This window comes from Amborella trichopoda, chromosome 6, assembly GCF_054954075.1.
Source record: "Amborella trichopoda isolate Santa Cruz 75 chromosome 6, AtrichopodaSantaCruz75HAP2 v2.0, whole genome shotgun sequence".
NCBI classification, from domain to species: Eukaryota; Viridiplantae; Streptophyta; class Magnoliopsida; order Amborellales; family Amborellaceae; genus Amborella; species Amborella trichopoda.
Window position 1 is genome coordinate 50,572,767 of NC_142341.1, and position 17,112 is coordinate 50,589,878.

Here is a 17,112-nt window from a genome sequence, read left to right on the forward strand (position 1 = left end):
TAAAAATCAATGCAAGCAAAGAAAAGCGAAGAAATTGAAAAGAGAGATTAAAAAAAAAACATTCAAAACTATTTTACTATAAGCTATCTATTATAAGTCAAATGTGGAATCCCTATCAAATTAAATGTTCCAATCACTATAACTAGATATACTTTGGAAAACAGGTGCCATGTTTTTTTTTAAAAAAAAGTGACTGGAATCCAATAAATAAAATTTAATATGAAAACCAACTAGATTTTACAGTATGTGAAATAAATAATATTATAATATTCAACGATAATTTATCAAAATGCCAATGAAGGATGCACTATTTAATATTTTACATACTTGCGCCTATTCTAATTCATAATCATGTGTCTTTTCTATAGATATTTTCAAATTAAATCAAACTATATGGCTAAATCGTTAAATATATCATCTCATATCTATTTTTGTGAATTTTCAAATCTATCTATTATTATATTATTATATTATATTATATATATATATATATATATAACACCACTTGGTTCGGGATCACGTGGCACTCTTAAAATGTATTGGGAGCTTTGGGACTTAGGCTTGGATGGAGATGTGGTGAAAAGAAAGAAAACAACTATGGTAAAACAAGGTACTAGTGTATAATGTTTAAAACAAATTGTCCAAATTAGTAATACACAACATGAAAAAAATATCAAGAGATTGTATGATACCTTATGTATATTGTTTCACCAAATAAATGTTTTAAGTTTTAAACTTTAACTTTTATCTTTCAAATATAATTTTATAATGGATCTCTAAACTTTATATCTATAAAACAGGGCCTGGTATGTCTTTACCACGAGGGAGTAATCATACAATGTGCCCCTATACGAGCATATACATACCAACGTAGAAGTTCTATCTTCCCCTTATCCAACCGTTCATTTTTTAATGGAGGGCTAAAATTGTCCTAATCACAATGTTACGTCTTTACACTATTTTATTTTTAATTTTTTTTCTTCTACAACTATTTTGACACCAAATTTTGGACGTCCATTCCTCTATTAAACTCGCACTAACAAAAAATATATAAAAAAATATTTTCATTAAAATAAAATGATCAAAATACCTCTAAAAGTTTCAAGGGGTATTTTGGTCATTATTTTATTGAAAAATTATTGTTAATATTTTTTATAGGTGAGCCCCAATGAGAAGATGGTACGTACCAAAATTTATATTCAGAAAAACTGTATTAAAAAAAATAAAAACAAAATACTTTAAGATGTTGGATCTAAGATCAAACGGTGAGTGGCTCTCTTAATAAAAAAATGGACAGCTGGATGGTAGGAGGAGGATAGAACTTCTATGTTGTAGGGGAACATAAAAAGTTTTTCCCAAGAGAGTAATCATACAATGTGCCCCTATACGAGCATATACACACCAACTTTTGTCATTTCACCGCCCAAACGTATCTTTAAGCCATTTATTTATTTATTTATGTAAGGTTGCACTTCAAAATTCCATCGGAAAAATGTTGTTTTAATGTTGAAAAATCCTCTAATCGATCATCTTGATATCGAGATATACGAATATGAAAAGAAATTAAATCTCATAAATAGTGCACTTGCAACACATCATCTAAACCGTCACTTTTCAATAATTTCATATGTTTATAGATCTATTTGATTTGAACTATTGATGAAGTTTAAAATGTTATAATTAGTATTGGAAATAGATTTTCAAGAAATTCTAATAAATTTTTATACCAAAATTACATCTTGTAATAAATTTTGGTCCTGCCCCTTAATTAGATTGTTTAAAGTTGCAACCTTATGCAAACCACATCCTTTATTTATTGTGGTAAAGTGTCCTACAATAAAGTGTAATTTTAAACAAACTACCAATATCTCAAGACCAAATGAAAATATAGTCTTTTATAAAAGTATATAATTAAATAGATAATTTCTTAAAAAGTATCTCAAAAAGAAAATGAATTATATAACCAGTCTAATAAATTATTATTATTATTATTATTACAATTATTTTATATATTTTATTTTTTATGGACCGATTCTCCCTTGTTGATGCAGATCGGCGACCTAGTATCCTGGATGGTTGGCTAGTTTACATCTAGGTTTTAAAACAAATTTTCCCTTTTTTATATTAGTGTATGAATTATGTAACATATTATAACCTTATAATTGTCACTTGAAGCATGGACTTTAAAATTCACACCTTAAAAAAGAGTCAAAACATTTCATGCTCCTATTATTGGAGTAATTTCTTCATCCAGTTAAACATAATTTTGGACTATTTTTGGGAATAAAATAAATTTGAAACACTATGCACCATGAAAAAAATACCATTTATCTATTTTTTACAAAGTTGGATCTAAGCCTTTAAAACTAAAGTTTACATAAGGTTGAAAGCTTATAATGTAGAATTAAGGTGCACTTTAAAAATTCATTGTAAGTTGTTTTGAAATTGGAAAGCTCTTTAATTGATCATCTAGACGTTCAGATGTATAAATACGAAAGAAAAAAGATTTTGAGTCCAAAAAATAATGCATCTTACGATATTATCTTAACCCTTAATTTTTATATTTTTTATGTGTTTATCGGTCTATTTGATTTGAAACATTTTTAAAGTCTAAAATATTATAATTAAAGTTAAAAATAGATTTTTACATCATCTTCAGAAATTTTTGCACTAAAATTACATCTTATAAGAAAATTTAGGGGTGCACCTACTTTGATTGTTTAAGATTGTAACCTTATATAAACCACACCCAAAACTAAAACTGAAAACATTGGTGGATCTCCAAATTTCGATTCTAAAATGCCGTGGATAGATCGTTTGCCCGAGGAAATAAGCGGACATTTTGATCTCGCGGGATCATACCACCCGATCCCAAAAAAGCTCCCCGCCTAAATTTCCCCCGTTCGAAACCCTAAGGACCTTGTTCGAAACCCTCTCTTCCTCTCTCTGCATCTAACCCTTCTCTCTCATCTTCCTATTCTCTCTCTCTCTCTCTCTCTCTCTCTCTCTCTCTGTAATTCTAAACTTTCTCTCTGATATTTCACTGCTCCCCCTTACCCTCTTTTGTTCATCGTCCGCTCCAGTCAAAACCACCAATTCACCCCGATTTGAAACCCAACCAAATCTCTCTCTCTCTCTCTCTCTCTCTCTCTCTCTATTTTTCTCTCTGAAATTACAGACTGTGCAGGGGAAGAGTTTGGGGATTAGTGTGAGGTATCTTCAAATTGGTTTCTAGCGCTGGATTGAGAACAAGAATACGTTACTCAGAGGTTAGTGAGTTCTCATATGTGAAAAGCTCAAAAATTATGCTCGTCTCCTCTTTTTCTTTTTAGTTTGCTTGGGTTTTTCTTGTGGTTGTTTATCTTTGTTGTTTGTTTAATCTTTTATTTTATTCAATTTAATGTGAGTGGAGACTGAGGATCTCGTTGATTATGTGTGTCATTGCCTCTGGAAAATAGGGATTTGTCTCTCTAGAAAGAGAAGGGACAAATTATCGTTCCTCTTTCTTTCTACTTTCCCACCTATGCAGTATGGTACACCAGAGGGTCATTGCGGTCGTTGGTCGATATCAGAGAGTGGATATTAATTGAAGTGTGAAAGATGACAGTTACTTGTTTGTTAATATTGCAATGGTGGAATGGCTATAGAGAGAGATTCGTTAGTTGGTTGTTAATCTTGCGATGTTGGAGAGAGATTAGTTACTTGTTTGTTAATCTTGCAATGGTGGAAAGGCTAGAGAGAGATGGATGTACAATTTTTGGCAAGAAGTTGACCATATGGTTATTATTATTATTATTATTACGGAGGCATTCGGGCAGTCCAAAAGAGTTGGGCACCGGCTGGGTAGGGGCCTATCCAAGCCCGAGCTTTTTTTTTTTTTCTTAATGTTAACCTTTAATATATAAGAGAGAATAATACGAGAGTCCTTGGCAATCCAAAAGCGAGGATGCTCAAGGAAGAGAACAAACAAAAAGCATAATCAAAATCCTCTTTTAAGAGGTTACAATGAGGCACAACAACCTAGGAAAACAGGTTGATTTGCAAAACATGAGGAAAGGCCAAAAAACCAAAACAAAAAGATCTAAACATTAGCCATCGCCGCTGCTTCTTTAGTCAGGGAGTCAGCGTCCTGATTTCCTTCCCTCCAAGTATGCATCCACATGATGGACATATTCTGGAAAAGATTATCAATCTCGTCAAAGACGTGTGCCAAGGACCAAGGACGGGGTGAGGAAGAAAGACTCTGTGCCAAGTAATGGTGTTCTTAGAATCACCCTCCACTACAAGCGAATGCAGTTGAAGGGGTGAGTTTGAGGCCTTCCAAGAGAGCGAGTGCTTCAGCCTCCATGGAGCCAATGTGGCCTATTTGTTTAGATGTTGTAGCCACAGTAGTACCGAGGTGGTCTATGAAGATTGCTCCTATCCCTGACGGACCGGGGTTGCCAAGAGAGCACCCCTCAAAATTGAGGGGGTTTCCATCAGGAAGCCCTTTGCCGGCACGGTTGATGGAGTTGAAAAATATTTGTCCAGTCTTGGCTGAAAGCCGAGGCAGTAACTCCTTTGAAACGCTGATGATTGATCACTTAAAAGATTATCATGGACTTGAGCTTGTTGAAAACTTTGTAGCAAGTTGAGAATTCCGCCTGAAAATTCTATTGTTGCGCTCCAGCCAGATGGCCCACAAAGCTGCTGCCACCATAGATTTCCAAAGGAGAATTTCAGCCTTGTGCCACTGGTAAGGTTGGATGGAAGTCACCTCTTCAGGTAACACCCATGGCATGTTAAACAATTTGAGGATGGAGGCCCAAATGTTAAAGGCAAATGGGCAGTGCAGTAGTAGATGATCATTGATCTCTTAAGCTTCGAGACACATGACACATTGATTAGGAATCGGGCTCGCTCTTCTTTGCAATTGATCTACAGTTAGGACTCTTTGGGAGAGGGCCAACCACATGAAGATCTTGATTTTGGGTGGGGCTAAAGTTGTCCAGGCTTTGGCTGCAACAACGTTAGGAGCTAGAGGGAAAGTTGGCATGAGAGAAAGACTGTGATAGAAGAGGAGACGGAGAAGGTTCCCGTCTGGGACGGACGCCAAATAATTTGATCTTGACCCGAGGGAGTGAGGAAGCAAGATTGAAGTTCTGCCGACAAGGTGGCAAAATTTCCAATCTCTAGGTCCATGAGAGCCCTTATGAAGACTAGGTTCCAAGAGCGGGATGAACCTGCCGAAAGCATTTCTTGGGCTATCGTAGCCTCTTGATTTCTGGCCAGAGAAAAAAGATCAGGAAATCTATCCCTAAGAGGAGTATGGCCCAGCCAAAGGTCGTGCCAAAAAAGGATGCGATCTCCTTCTCTTGGTTAAAAACTTATGTGAGATTTGAAGGCAAAGAAAACTGGGCAAATAGACCTCCAAAGACCAGATGACCTCTGATTTGGTTTAAGATCCGGCAGCCAAGGAGAGTTCGGGAGATGGTATTTGTGTCTAAAGACGTCAATCCACAGCTGGTTGTTTAAAGTCCAATTTAGTGGTTATATGATTCATATCATCCTTTTTCTATTATGTTGAGAATGGTTTAAATATTCAGGGAGACCATAGATTTACATTCTTAAGACACCAAAAAGAAAGGTGATGTATCTGCATCAATCAAAATTTATGATAGTCATTTGATGAACATTAAAACTCTTTGTTTAAAATATGTAACCAAATTGGGTTCTATATGTGAAACGTGTGATCATGCAAAATATATACTCGTTATGGATTTGAGTGAATAGTTACAATTGACATTAATGAATGTTAGGCCAGTTAATGGAGAAGTTATAAAAGTCACTGAAAACATAGGGAAATAAAGATTTGACCAGAACTGATGTAGAAGTCGTAGAAGAAAATCATAAAACATGGCAATGCTATAAAAGAAAAAATATGGTTAAGCTGGTTGATGGAGAAGTTATCAAATTACCATTCAAAACATATATATATATATATATATATATATAGGAAAAACCTAAAAAATGCCTATAGGTGAATTGCTACAGTGTTTCGCCACCGCCACCGATGACCCGCCGTCCGTTCTGGTTCCTTGTGATTTTTTTGCGGTCATAGACCTAGTATGTCCGTAACGCTACCGCCACGGACATGCTATGTCCGTGGCGGTTAAAAAATGCATGGCATCCGATTTTTTCGGATGGCGATGAGCCTATCGGTGAAATCACTGTAGCATTTCGCCCATAGGCACTGCGTAGATGCTTCCATATATATATATATGTCCAACCTTGTGGAAAAGGTCGGATAGATCTAACCACTAGAGCTATTTAATCTTTTTCTATATGTTTTATATATTATAAATTAGAGCCAGTGATTCAGCCCACAAACTGGCATGTTCTTGGGCGATTTTCGATCTGGATTGGCAAATTCTTAATCATTGATAATACACACATTACGTTGTAGATCGCATTTTGCTATTCTCAATGCTTTTATTTACGCATCGAACATACTTTTTAGAAATTATCTGGTCCACAAGTTGTGCGTGCAGTGGCCTTGCCAATCTAATGCGTTTATGTTTTGTATTGTAAATTGACAATTATTTTTGAATGTTGGTCTAATTAATTGAATTGAAAGGCTATGATTTCTTGCACGGCAATGAGAGACAAATAGGCATCACAAAAATTCTATGGATGTAATATACTTATATTATTTTATATTTCAAAAATGATATGAAGTACTTGCTGGAGGTGGGGAGCTTTATTTTAGAACACTTGTCATTCCAAATCTAAGTTCCACCTCTTATGTTGATTGATATAAGAAAAAAATTTGCACTTAGAAATAAGTCACTCAACAAAACAAAGCGAACCTACTAATTAAAAAGGTAAATAAATATGGGTAGCTTTATTCATAGCATCTTGATTTTTTTGTATTAGTTGCTGAAGTAGAAAGTGAGTATATATAATATTCTTCGATTAAGCCTGCTCCATCTTTGCACTACTTTCAGCCTACTCTCTCTCTTTCTCTCGACAATGATCAAGAGGTGTTTCTACAAGCAAGATCATGGAGATAAGGATGACGACTCTGCCTCTTCTTTCTCCTCTTCTGACGAAGATTTAGATCCTAACCAAGAAGAAGAAGAAGAAGAAAGGGAAGACAAAGGGGCTTCTTCTCCATTCCCAGGTTTGTTTTCCTTATTGGGTTCTCATATCTCTTCTCTGTTTAGTTGCAATTGAGACCATGCTTGTAAGTTCAGTTCCTTTCAGCTATTTTCTCTTAACTTTATCAAAAAAGGGAAGGAGATTTCTTTAGTGGAATTTATTGGGTTTTACCTATTTTTAATATTAAAAATGGGCAGAAATTACATGAGGTGTAATGCTTCGACTATTTCTTTCAGTTAAAAGATCGTCATCCTTGGATCTTCAATTTCTCTCATCCATTTTTTTTTTCCGATGTCTTTCTCATCCAGTGTTTTTTTCCAATAGGTTCAGGGTATGAGAGTGAAGAGAGCTCTGAAAATGAGCTTGACTGCTACTCTTCAGGTGTGGACTTTTTTTTTCCCGTTTCTTTTTTGATAATGCTTGACACCTAATATATTTTGAGTAGTTTTGTTGGGAATTTCTATTTCATTTTACAGGTGCTGTTGGAACGGTTTAGGAATGGGTTAAAAAATGGTCGCAAATACTTATTGTGTTTGAGTGTTGGTTAATTGTTTAGTTGTGGGACTTTGGACTAACTACGAAATTTCCAAAAGATATCCTGTTCTCTTCTTTAACTCCTTGATTAAATTGTGAATCTTGTTGTCACTGTAGCCTTGACTGCTTTTGAACCAAAAAATCAGGTTTAAGGTCTCCCATATGGGGTGTGGTTTGTATGAGGTTGAGGCCCTAAAGAATCAAAGTAAGGTCCCATATGGGGTGTGGTTTGTATAAGGTTGAGGCCCTAAAGAATCAAAGTAAGGTGCACATCAAATAGTACCGAAATATATTGTTTCAGTGTCTGAAATCTTTATGATGACCTGAAAATTTCTTTTCATCTCTAATTATAAAATTTAAAGATTAAAAATTGTGCAGGTTGAGTAGATCTATGTACACTTGAAAATCTTGAAAATTGTCGGTCTAGATAATGTATTATAAGATGCATTATTTCCAAGATTTAAAATCTATTTTTCTCATGTCCATACATCTTGATGTCTAGATGATTGAATTGAGTGTTTGTCAGCATCGAAACCTAGTGAATTTTTGAGGCGCACCTTTATTTTATTGTTTAGGGCCTCACACTTATATAAACTCTTACCTATATATATATATATATATATATATATATAGGGTTTTGTTAGGGTACTCACACTATAGAGTATTTTATAATTGTACTCAATAAATTTTGGACACTTATATACTCTTGTTTTGTACATAGAGCATTTTTTTAGTATGGGTATTTTTGGTCATTAAGAGGGATGTGATATCATTCACATGGGGTGTGATGTTACCTACATGAAGCACACTAGTGGCATTTAATGCTCCATGTGGGTGATTTCACACCTCATATGGATGAAGTCACGTTCTTCCTAATGACAAAAAAGATCCATACTAAAAAAATTCTCCATGTACAAAATAAGGGTATATAAGTGCTCAAAATTTGTTGAGTACAATTATAAAATGCTCTATAATGTGAGCACCTTAATATAACCCATCCATATATATATATATATATATATATATATATGTATGTATGTATGTATAGGAATTGCTACAAAACATTAGCTCGCGTTTAATGGAGAGGTGCGCCAACAGTGATGTTGTGAAGGAGTTTTTTAAAGGGCTGAGATGGGCAGTTCAAATTCAAAAACCACTTAATGTTGTCAATACAAACTGACGCACGGACCTTACGTCTCCCCTTCTCTCTCCCCCATACCGGTACTAAGTAATCTATCTCTACCCCTGTCCACCTCTCTCTTTACCTCCCCATTTTCCCAACCTCTTTCTCTCTCTACTCCTATTACCTCTTTCTTTTCCCCAAACCACCATTGACCAGTAGCCCCAAAACTCTCTCTCTCTCGTGCCCATTACCTCTCTCTTGACCTCCTTAAAGCCCTCCCCTCATTTTCTTTATCTCGTACCCCATTACCTCTCTCTCTATTTCCCCAAACCATCATATTCCAGTAGCCCCAAAACTCTCTCTTTCTCTCGTGCCCATTACTTCTACCTCTCTCGTCCTCCTCAAAGTCATCCCCCATTTACCTATCTTGTGCCCATTACCATCACTCTTTCCCCAAACCACCATATTCCAACAGGACTTTGAAGCCCTCTCTCTCTCTCGTCTTGCAAGCTTGGTCCAATGTGAGTTGCATGACCAAAGCCCCATTCTGTGTTTATTTTCAGCTGTCAATAGAGAGGAAGTCGAAATAATTTTAGTGGGTTTTGGGGTCTTGATATTACTGAGCCATGCCTTCTCTATCTCAGTGCTGGTTCAATTGTTAGAAGAATGAGAGAGAATTTAGAGAGAGAAAGGCACTTTCTCACTGCGAATTTTCAGTGGTCATTTTCGGCCTTCAATAGAAAGGAAAATCATATTAATCTAAGGTGAGGTTTTTGGCATTACTGATGAACCTGTCTCCCAAAAGAGACAGATGGGTGAAAGATTTTGTTTTGTTGGAGTGAGAAATTGAAGAGCTTGGACTGCATGAGTTCTTTTGACAGGCAAGAGAGAGGTAGTGGGCACGAGAGGGAGAGACTGTGAGAGGGGTAATGGGCACGAGAGCGAGAAAATAGAAAGGTAAGGAAACCTGATGCTTTCTATTTGAACGCGCCCATCTCAACCCTCTAAAAAAAAACCTTCTTTGGAACACCGTGGGCGCACCTCACCACTAAACACGAGCAGGTGTTTTGTAGCAATTCCCATATATATATATATATATATATATATATATATATATATATTTATTAATTATCACTAAAATTTAAAGGGTACTTTTGTCATCTTTATAAGGGATGAAGTTGAAACTTTTACTAAAAGACAAGCGAATATATGCACATATCGTTAAATTTGTGTTTGTTTATATATGTATCTATTGTTTATATATAGAGCCATGTCACTGGTTCCTACCTTTTTAAGGCTTGAAGAATCAGACACCAATACCTGACACTGACACGTGTACATGCAACATAAATACCCATTGGTTGCAGTTTATGGTTGATGTTGCCCTTGGCTATGTCGATCCTCCTAATCCTACATGAGTCGACTCACTAGAGAGACTCTGCATGATAGTGTGGAGTCTAGTCCTCTTTGATGCTCTCCATATGACAGCAGCACCAGGGTCTAGAACAAAGGGGAAGTGGGTTGGTTTGAGTTGGTTGGGTTAAGGTGGAAGAGAAAGAGGAAAAGTTGGGTAGCTTCTAGAACTTGGTTCAGAGCAGTATTTTTCCTCAGGAAAAATTCACTTGGTTCAGAGCAGTAGTTTTCCTCAAGAAAAATTCACTTGGTTCAGAGCAGTATTTTTCCTCAGGAAAAATTCGTCATGAGTGCTAGAGGGTGGTTGTCTGCCATATTTCCTTTCTCCATGAGAACCATTTATCTAGAAATGTGCAAGTGCTATTCTGCCATATTCTATTTACAAGGCACGCATGAGAGGAGAGTGGACATAATTTTCTTGCTCTCAAACTTTGGCTGATTTTTTTCTTTTCCCTCTTTCTTTTATATTTTCCTTCAATTCCTCTAGTTCAGTTTTTCAAAACAAGTTGTGACAAGGAGCTAATCCTAGATGTGGAGAATGAAGATATCCACCTTCTATTCCTAGCATTATTATGATGCTCATTTTGTTGTGAGAAGCAATTTCGAGACAACGACAGAAGATTTAACCTGTTCCTCTGAGTTCACAAACTCTTGAGGAATTCGGGTGGTAGTGTCGATTCTTTTGGACAAGCTATCTTGTGCATAATGGTTTCTCTATATTCAACTGAATGAGGTTGGTAGAAGTTGTTGACATACTGTTTGTACATGTTACCTCTGTACAACTATGTTATTTTAACTTTTCTACCTTAAGTTATTCTAGTAATTTGCAATTTGAGGAGTATTTGGTCATTTTCCTTCTTGAGGCATCTCAGGTTGCTGATAATTGAGTGACTATTGTGTTGTTCATTGATTCAAGCAGTGTTTAAAATAATGGCAATCTGGATGGGATCGCCCCTCAGGATCGGGAACCGGTGGTGACCAACCTGTTCCCTGTTGGATCCGAAAATTGGTCCAGTTCCTATGAAACCACCCACATTTATCAGGGAATTGGCTTATTTGGACCAGCCGGATTGCTCGGTTCTTTTGTTTTTATTTAATTGGTTGGGTCGCAAATTCGGACTAATTTCCTGAATGGCTGGTTCGGCCAACCTATCCGGATTTTAGAACATAGGATTCATGTTTAAGGATTGATTAGTAGCTTAATAGTTTTTTCATATCCTTGAATTGTTAGATGCACTGGGATTTCTTCAAACTACATTGTTCATTTCCTTATACTATCAACTATTGTATAGGGGTGTTAATTGAGTTGGTTTGACCCAACCTGGGTCTGTGTCCAGACCCTGTGGGTCAGGTCTGGTCCATTTGACTTGGACCCAATTGGGGTCAGGGTTGACATCCAACATGGGCTAATTTGGGTTGGGTCGGGTTATGTAATGATATAATTATATTTATTAAATTTATATTTGGTAAAAATATATAATACATTATTTTTTAATATCTTGACTGGACCCAACCTGATCACCCAAGAGGTCAGAGTTGATCCAACATGTTTACAGCTCTGCTTGAGGAATGTTATACTTCTCTGGTCTCTTACAGTGAAACATATAGGTTGCCTGATGTTTGAAAATTCAACTGTTTGCTTGTATAACTTGCTTGTTGGATGCTCAGATTTGCTGGTAAAGAAGGATGAAGGGAACACAAAAACTAGCAATCAAATTCTGAAAGATGGCAGAGACACAGCATGTGATAAGAAAGAACCCTTTGAAGCCAATATAGATGATTGTGTAATAAAGTGTCGATCTGTATACAAGTGCCGCCTGTGCCCACGAATTGTTTGTTTGTCTGAGGAAGTTTTGAGGGCACATCTTAAGTCAAAGGTATAAATTACGTAGAAAGAGATTTTACTCAGAACTTTGCTTTTATCCTTTAGATCTTGGATGCCTAGCTCTCCCCTTCCCCTAATTCCACTCTTTCTTAACTACATTTTCCACTTTTATCTCTCACGTGTATAGTCTCTCTCTGTATACGCTTTCTGCAGTTTGCACAACTAGATGTATGCATTTTAAATCAATGAAGCTAATTATCAAAAAAAAAAAAAGAAACGAAAACATTTGTTGGCTTTGAAGCCAACAATCCGAAGAAAAACGTTTGATAGTCCACTCTATTTACATGTTAGATGTTGTATACCCACGTTTTACATTGTTGAAAAATTGAAATAACCCTGATTATACCTTTCGTACTTTGTACTCAGTTCATTAATGATATATGATTGTTTTTAAAACCAAGCAACTCATGAATTGAGGAGGGGTGTGAAGTGATTTGTTGAATATCAGCATCATATTAGCTTTTCCCTCATTTTTGTTAGCTGTGTTTATTTGGGTCGATTGATTGTAAATGGATAGAGGATATATAAGTTCCAGCTCGTCATCAAGTAAATTAATGCTTTTAGTTGGCTTATTCCACAGTTAGATTGGAACTGGTTGCAAGCTCCATAAATTGTTATTGAAAAGCCTTTCCCACACCATGCTCTTTTTTGAGAAAGTTAACCTGCCTTTTCCCACACCATGTTAGGTGCATCTCAGGTTAGTTTTCCATCTGTAGAGATATGCCTCCTGGGTTAGGATCACCTTTCACCTGGATTAATGAAACAAAACTCATATCATTTGGAGATAATTAATGCTTATCCATAAGATAATTGACTAAATAAAAAAACAACTATAAGAAAAAAAGAAAAGTAATCCAGATTATTTGTCCTCAGAGGCACGATCGCTCGAAGAAGCTTTTTGCTGAAGGGAGGCTAAAATTAATGCTCAATAGCGATGGAGAAATTGAGGAGGACCAAGAAACACATGCAGAGAGGCATGCCCGAACTGTGGCTACTGCACAGGTATCCTTCTTATTCTTGAGTAAATATGATAATTGATATACGGATCCATTTTATAGTGGGCTTCTCGTATGTGCGCATTTTTTTTTCTTGATGAAGAATATGGATGAAATTGATCTAACAGGGTCTTTTTTTTTTTTCCTTAGAGTTCATCTAATCCAAAAACGCGTAGTAGGGGACGGCAGCGACAAAGACTGAGGGCAAGAAAGGTAAGATGCCATCATTCAGACTCTTGGCTATTGCAGTACATTAAGAAAACATGAAAAAGGCAGATTTTATTATCAGAAGAAAAATAATGAGATCTGCAGTCTGGATAATATTTTGGATTGATGAATCAAGATGGATTTTCAGAAAATGTTGAATGGACGAATGAAGGAGAGCAAATCAAAGGGGCCTGCAGATTCTCCAAAGAAGAAAAGGCACAAAGCCAAGGACTGAAGGCCAAATCAAGATTTTTGACTGGTATACCTTCCCTTGCTTGGAAACTTTTACTTTTCGAATCATTTTTGCTTTTGATAGAATCATGATAGGCTGTTTAGAGAGGCCTGCACTTCAAGAATGTAAAGAGAAGAGGATATTATGGAAGTATATTAAAGCTAGGTTATCAGTTATTTATCCATCTTCATTATTGATTGGCCTTTTCAGATTGCCAAGAATTGTCTTTATTCACTTCTTTCTGCTCTTTTGTGGTTCCATCGCGTACCCCACTGCTTATTAGATGAGCATTTGATGATAAATTATCTGTCATGCCCTTCCCTCATTTTGGTGCAATTCCTGACAAAGTATTCACTGCTGGATGCAAACTTCTAAATCAGATGGCCCTCCATTTTTGAGTGCTTCATTGGGGATCTATGTATATGTGTGTAGAAAGTATTCTTTACTAACATGCTGAGATACTTTAACAGCTAGTCAAACAGTGATGAATATAAATGAATGTGAGCATTTAACATATGCATCCGAAAACTTCTTTTATTGTCAAAAGTTTGGCCAATGACCATTGATCATGGTCGAGAATCACCAGTGGATGGGAATCGGTGGTAGCCGGGCCAATTAATGCCTGGAGTGGGGAATCGGCCTAATTCAAAGAACTAGTTGAGCCACTCAACGAACTGGGCCATTCTGTAGAACAAAATTGTTTTTCTACCAATTTTAGTTTTATTATTTTCAATTTCTTAAATTTTCAATTTAACTTTTTTTTTTTTTTTTTCTTTGGGCTGATTCCCATACGAAAGCATCAATCTGATCCCACCAGGATTGATGATCCAGAATAGCCCACCGACTGATCTATGTATTAAAACACTAGGCAAAGCAGATCACTGTGGAGTGCTGAAAAAGAAATGTGGAGTGATGAAGGATATGCTTTGTGCAGAAGGAAACACCGAAACATGCGTTAATGCAAATGTTCCTCAACTGCTCTTGCTATTTGCATACACTTCTCTCAGTCAAAAAAACAGTGGGGACTATATATGATGGAACCATCCTATCCCCTTGTGCCTATTTGAGCGAATGATCAATAGTCCTAGAATCATTGCTTACTAGAAGGAAAAAGTTTATATACTTGTGAGGCCCTAAACCCATCGAATTACGGCGCTGCTTAAAATTTTATTAGATGTTTCGATGCTGAAAAACCCTTAATTTGATCATCTCGACTTCAAGATGTATAGATGTGGGAAAAAATAGATTTCTTAGTCTTAAAAATAGTATATATTGTAATATATTATTTAGGACAAATTTTCAAGATTTTTAGGTGTTCATAGATGTGTTCGATCTACATTATTTTTAAATTTTAAAAATTTATAAATAGATATGAAAATGAATTTTTAAGCTATCAAAAAGATATTTGATACTGAAATAATATATTTCAACAGTATTTAAGCATGCGCCTTACTTAGATTGTTTAGAGCTTCAGCCTTATGCAAACAGCACAAAAACTGAAGGAGTGCAAGAGAGACAAGGGGATAAGCTACTGCTAATGGATGTTTTGTTTTGGAGCCATCGACATACTACAGAAGAGGTGTATTTTAGAACGGATGCTGAAGAGAGATAAAGAGACCTTATTGGTGAAAAAATGCATGGATTTAAAGTTGGAAAATGGTTTGACACGGCTGCAGCCTTTGTCATTATATTACTCATCGAAAATTACAATTCAAGCCTTAGAAAACTTTTACATCGATCATCTCGGCTTCAACATTATAGTTGTGAAAAAAATTAGGATTTTAAGCTCTAAAAATAGTATATAATGTAACAAATTATCTAGAGATTCACAAGATTTGTACTATTTTTTGAGTTTTAAAACGTCAGAAATTAATTTTAGATCCTCATAGAGATTTTTGTTGTCAAAAGTATTTTCCAAACGAGGATTTGAGTTGAGGCTTTATTTTGTTTTCATAAAGCTTAGGCCTTATAGAAACTTCATCCTTTAAAATTTGGGCAAGTAAAACTGCCATGTGAGTTGCTACTTATGAGCATTTATGTACCAGCCCATGTCACTCCATCACTCTCACTAAATAGCTAGTTAGCTGCTTACCTCTACTCAATCCATACTTATTGATCAATTTGATCAAGCTCAATAAGGGGCCACGGGCCCATTTTTATGAACAATTTTCCTTCGTATATATCCCTTTTATTCTCTCAAACCCTATTTACTCATTTCTTCCTCTTTTCTTGAATCTTGTTACTTGTGACTGAACTGGGTACTTTGGTACTTACATGAGCTTGTGCCTTTTCAAGTTAGCTACAGTCTTAACTGTTTTTTCTCTAGCATTCTTGTACTTCTTTTCTCTAATTGAGTTTTCAAATAATCAGAGTTGTGTATGTTGAGGTATATATCTAGAGGAGCAAGCTAGATTTGATAAAATGTGTAGACCGATTTTGACTTTTGTTCTAGTCAATGTTATAGAAAAACGGATCCCCCATCCTGAAAACTGGTTTGGATCGACAATTCGGATTGGTGGATTGGCCGAATCAGCCCGAACTGGCCTTAACAAATTCTCAAAAAATCACTATTTTTTATTTTTTAATATTTTTAATAAAATGACCATTACATTATGAATTTCTATTATTTTATTAAAAATACATAAAATATTGAAAAACCGTTTCATGTCTAAATGTTTGTTGATCATACCGAGAATCTTTATCTGTTTGAAATATTGGCCTCACTTGCTCTCCAGATTAGGCCTAGATATTTTCTTGTAAAGAGATGGGATATAATCACATACCTAATTGTTTGAGAGAGAGAGAATCAATATAACGGGCATTTCCATATAATAGCTTTTAAAGGTCTGCATATGAACAAAAAATATGTTGCACAAACCCGTTGCCATAGAGAGAGAGCGAGAGAGAGGTGATGGGACTATAGCATGTAATCCATTGTATACGTTTGTGTATAAATTGAAATATATATATAATGCACAAACCCATTTGTTGGGTCATTCTATCTCAATTTTTATAAAACTCAAAAAAAGGTCAAGATAAATTGCCCTCAAATGGACTAAATTCATAGTCGGTCCCTGAAGATGATTGGAGCATTTTTTGAGCTCTAGTATTGATTTGTTTTTAAATTGATTGTGATTGATTCGGAATAAATTTTCAGACCTATTGAAACTATTTAAAGAATAAATGGACCAAAAATAATGAAATATGGCACAAATGAAGAACATTTGTAGAATCTTACAGAGCAAAAGGAAGGTTAGCCCTTTTACGTTCACAAAATCCCATGTCTAGAAATGGCTTGCACCACCCAAGGTCAGAGCTTTCTTGTGGCTGGCCGTGCAAGATAAGGTGCTCACGATTGATAATTTCATCAAACGAGCTAAAATTTTGTCAAATATTTGTTTATTATGCAAGAATAACGCTGAAATAGGAGCCCATTTGTTCTTTTATTGCCCTTGTACACAACAAATTTGACATTGGTTTTTTGTCCAATTGGGTAATACTATGATAACGCCTGCGGCTGTACAAGAGATTATTTCAAATTTAACAATCCCGTAGCTGCCACCAACTTGTTTAGTTTTATGAC

The 17,112-nt window shown here is 35.8% G+C and overlaps 1 protein-coding gene across 2 annotated transcripts; it reads left to right on the top strand.

Annotated features, from left to right (window-relative positions):
- Window positions 1-2,922: 2,922 nt before the first annotated feature.
- On the top strand, window positions 2,923-14,043 carry LOC18448742 (stress response protein). 2 transcript variants are annotated; one of them, XM_020676387.2, is made up of 8 exons: window positions 2,923-3,269; window positions 6,987-7,162; window positions 7,465-7,521; window positions 11,879-12,087; window positions 12,969-13,097; window positions 13,241-13,303; window positions 13,434-13,556; window positions 13,740-14,043. In XM_020676387.2, exons 2-7 carry the CDS (start codon window positions 7,012-7,014, stop codon window positions 13,530-13,532), a joined length of 708 nt encoding a protein of 235 aa, XP_020532046.1. In that variant the 5' UTR covers window positions 2,923-3,269; window positions 6,987-7,011; the 3' UTR covers window positions 13,533-13,556; window positions 13,740-14,043. The 2 variants fall into 2 exon arrangements, with proteins under 2 accessions (XP_020532046.1, XP_006858865.1); XM_006858803.4 differs by having other exon boundaries at window positions 13,446-13,556.
- Window positions 14,044-17,112: the final 3,069 nt, after the last annotated feature.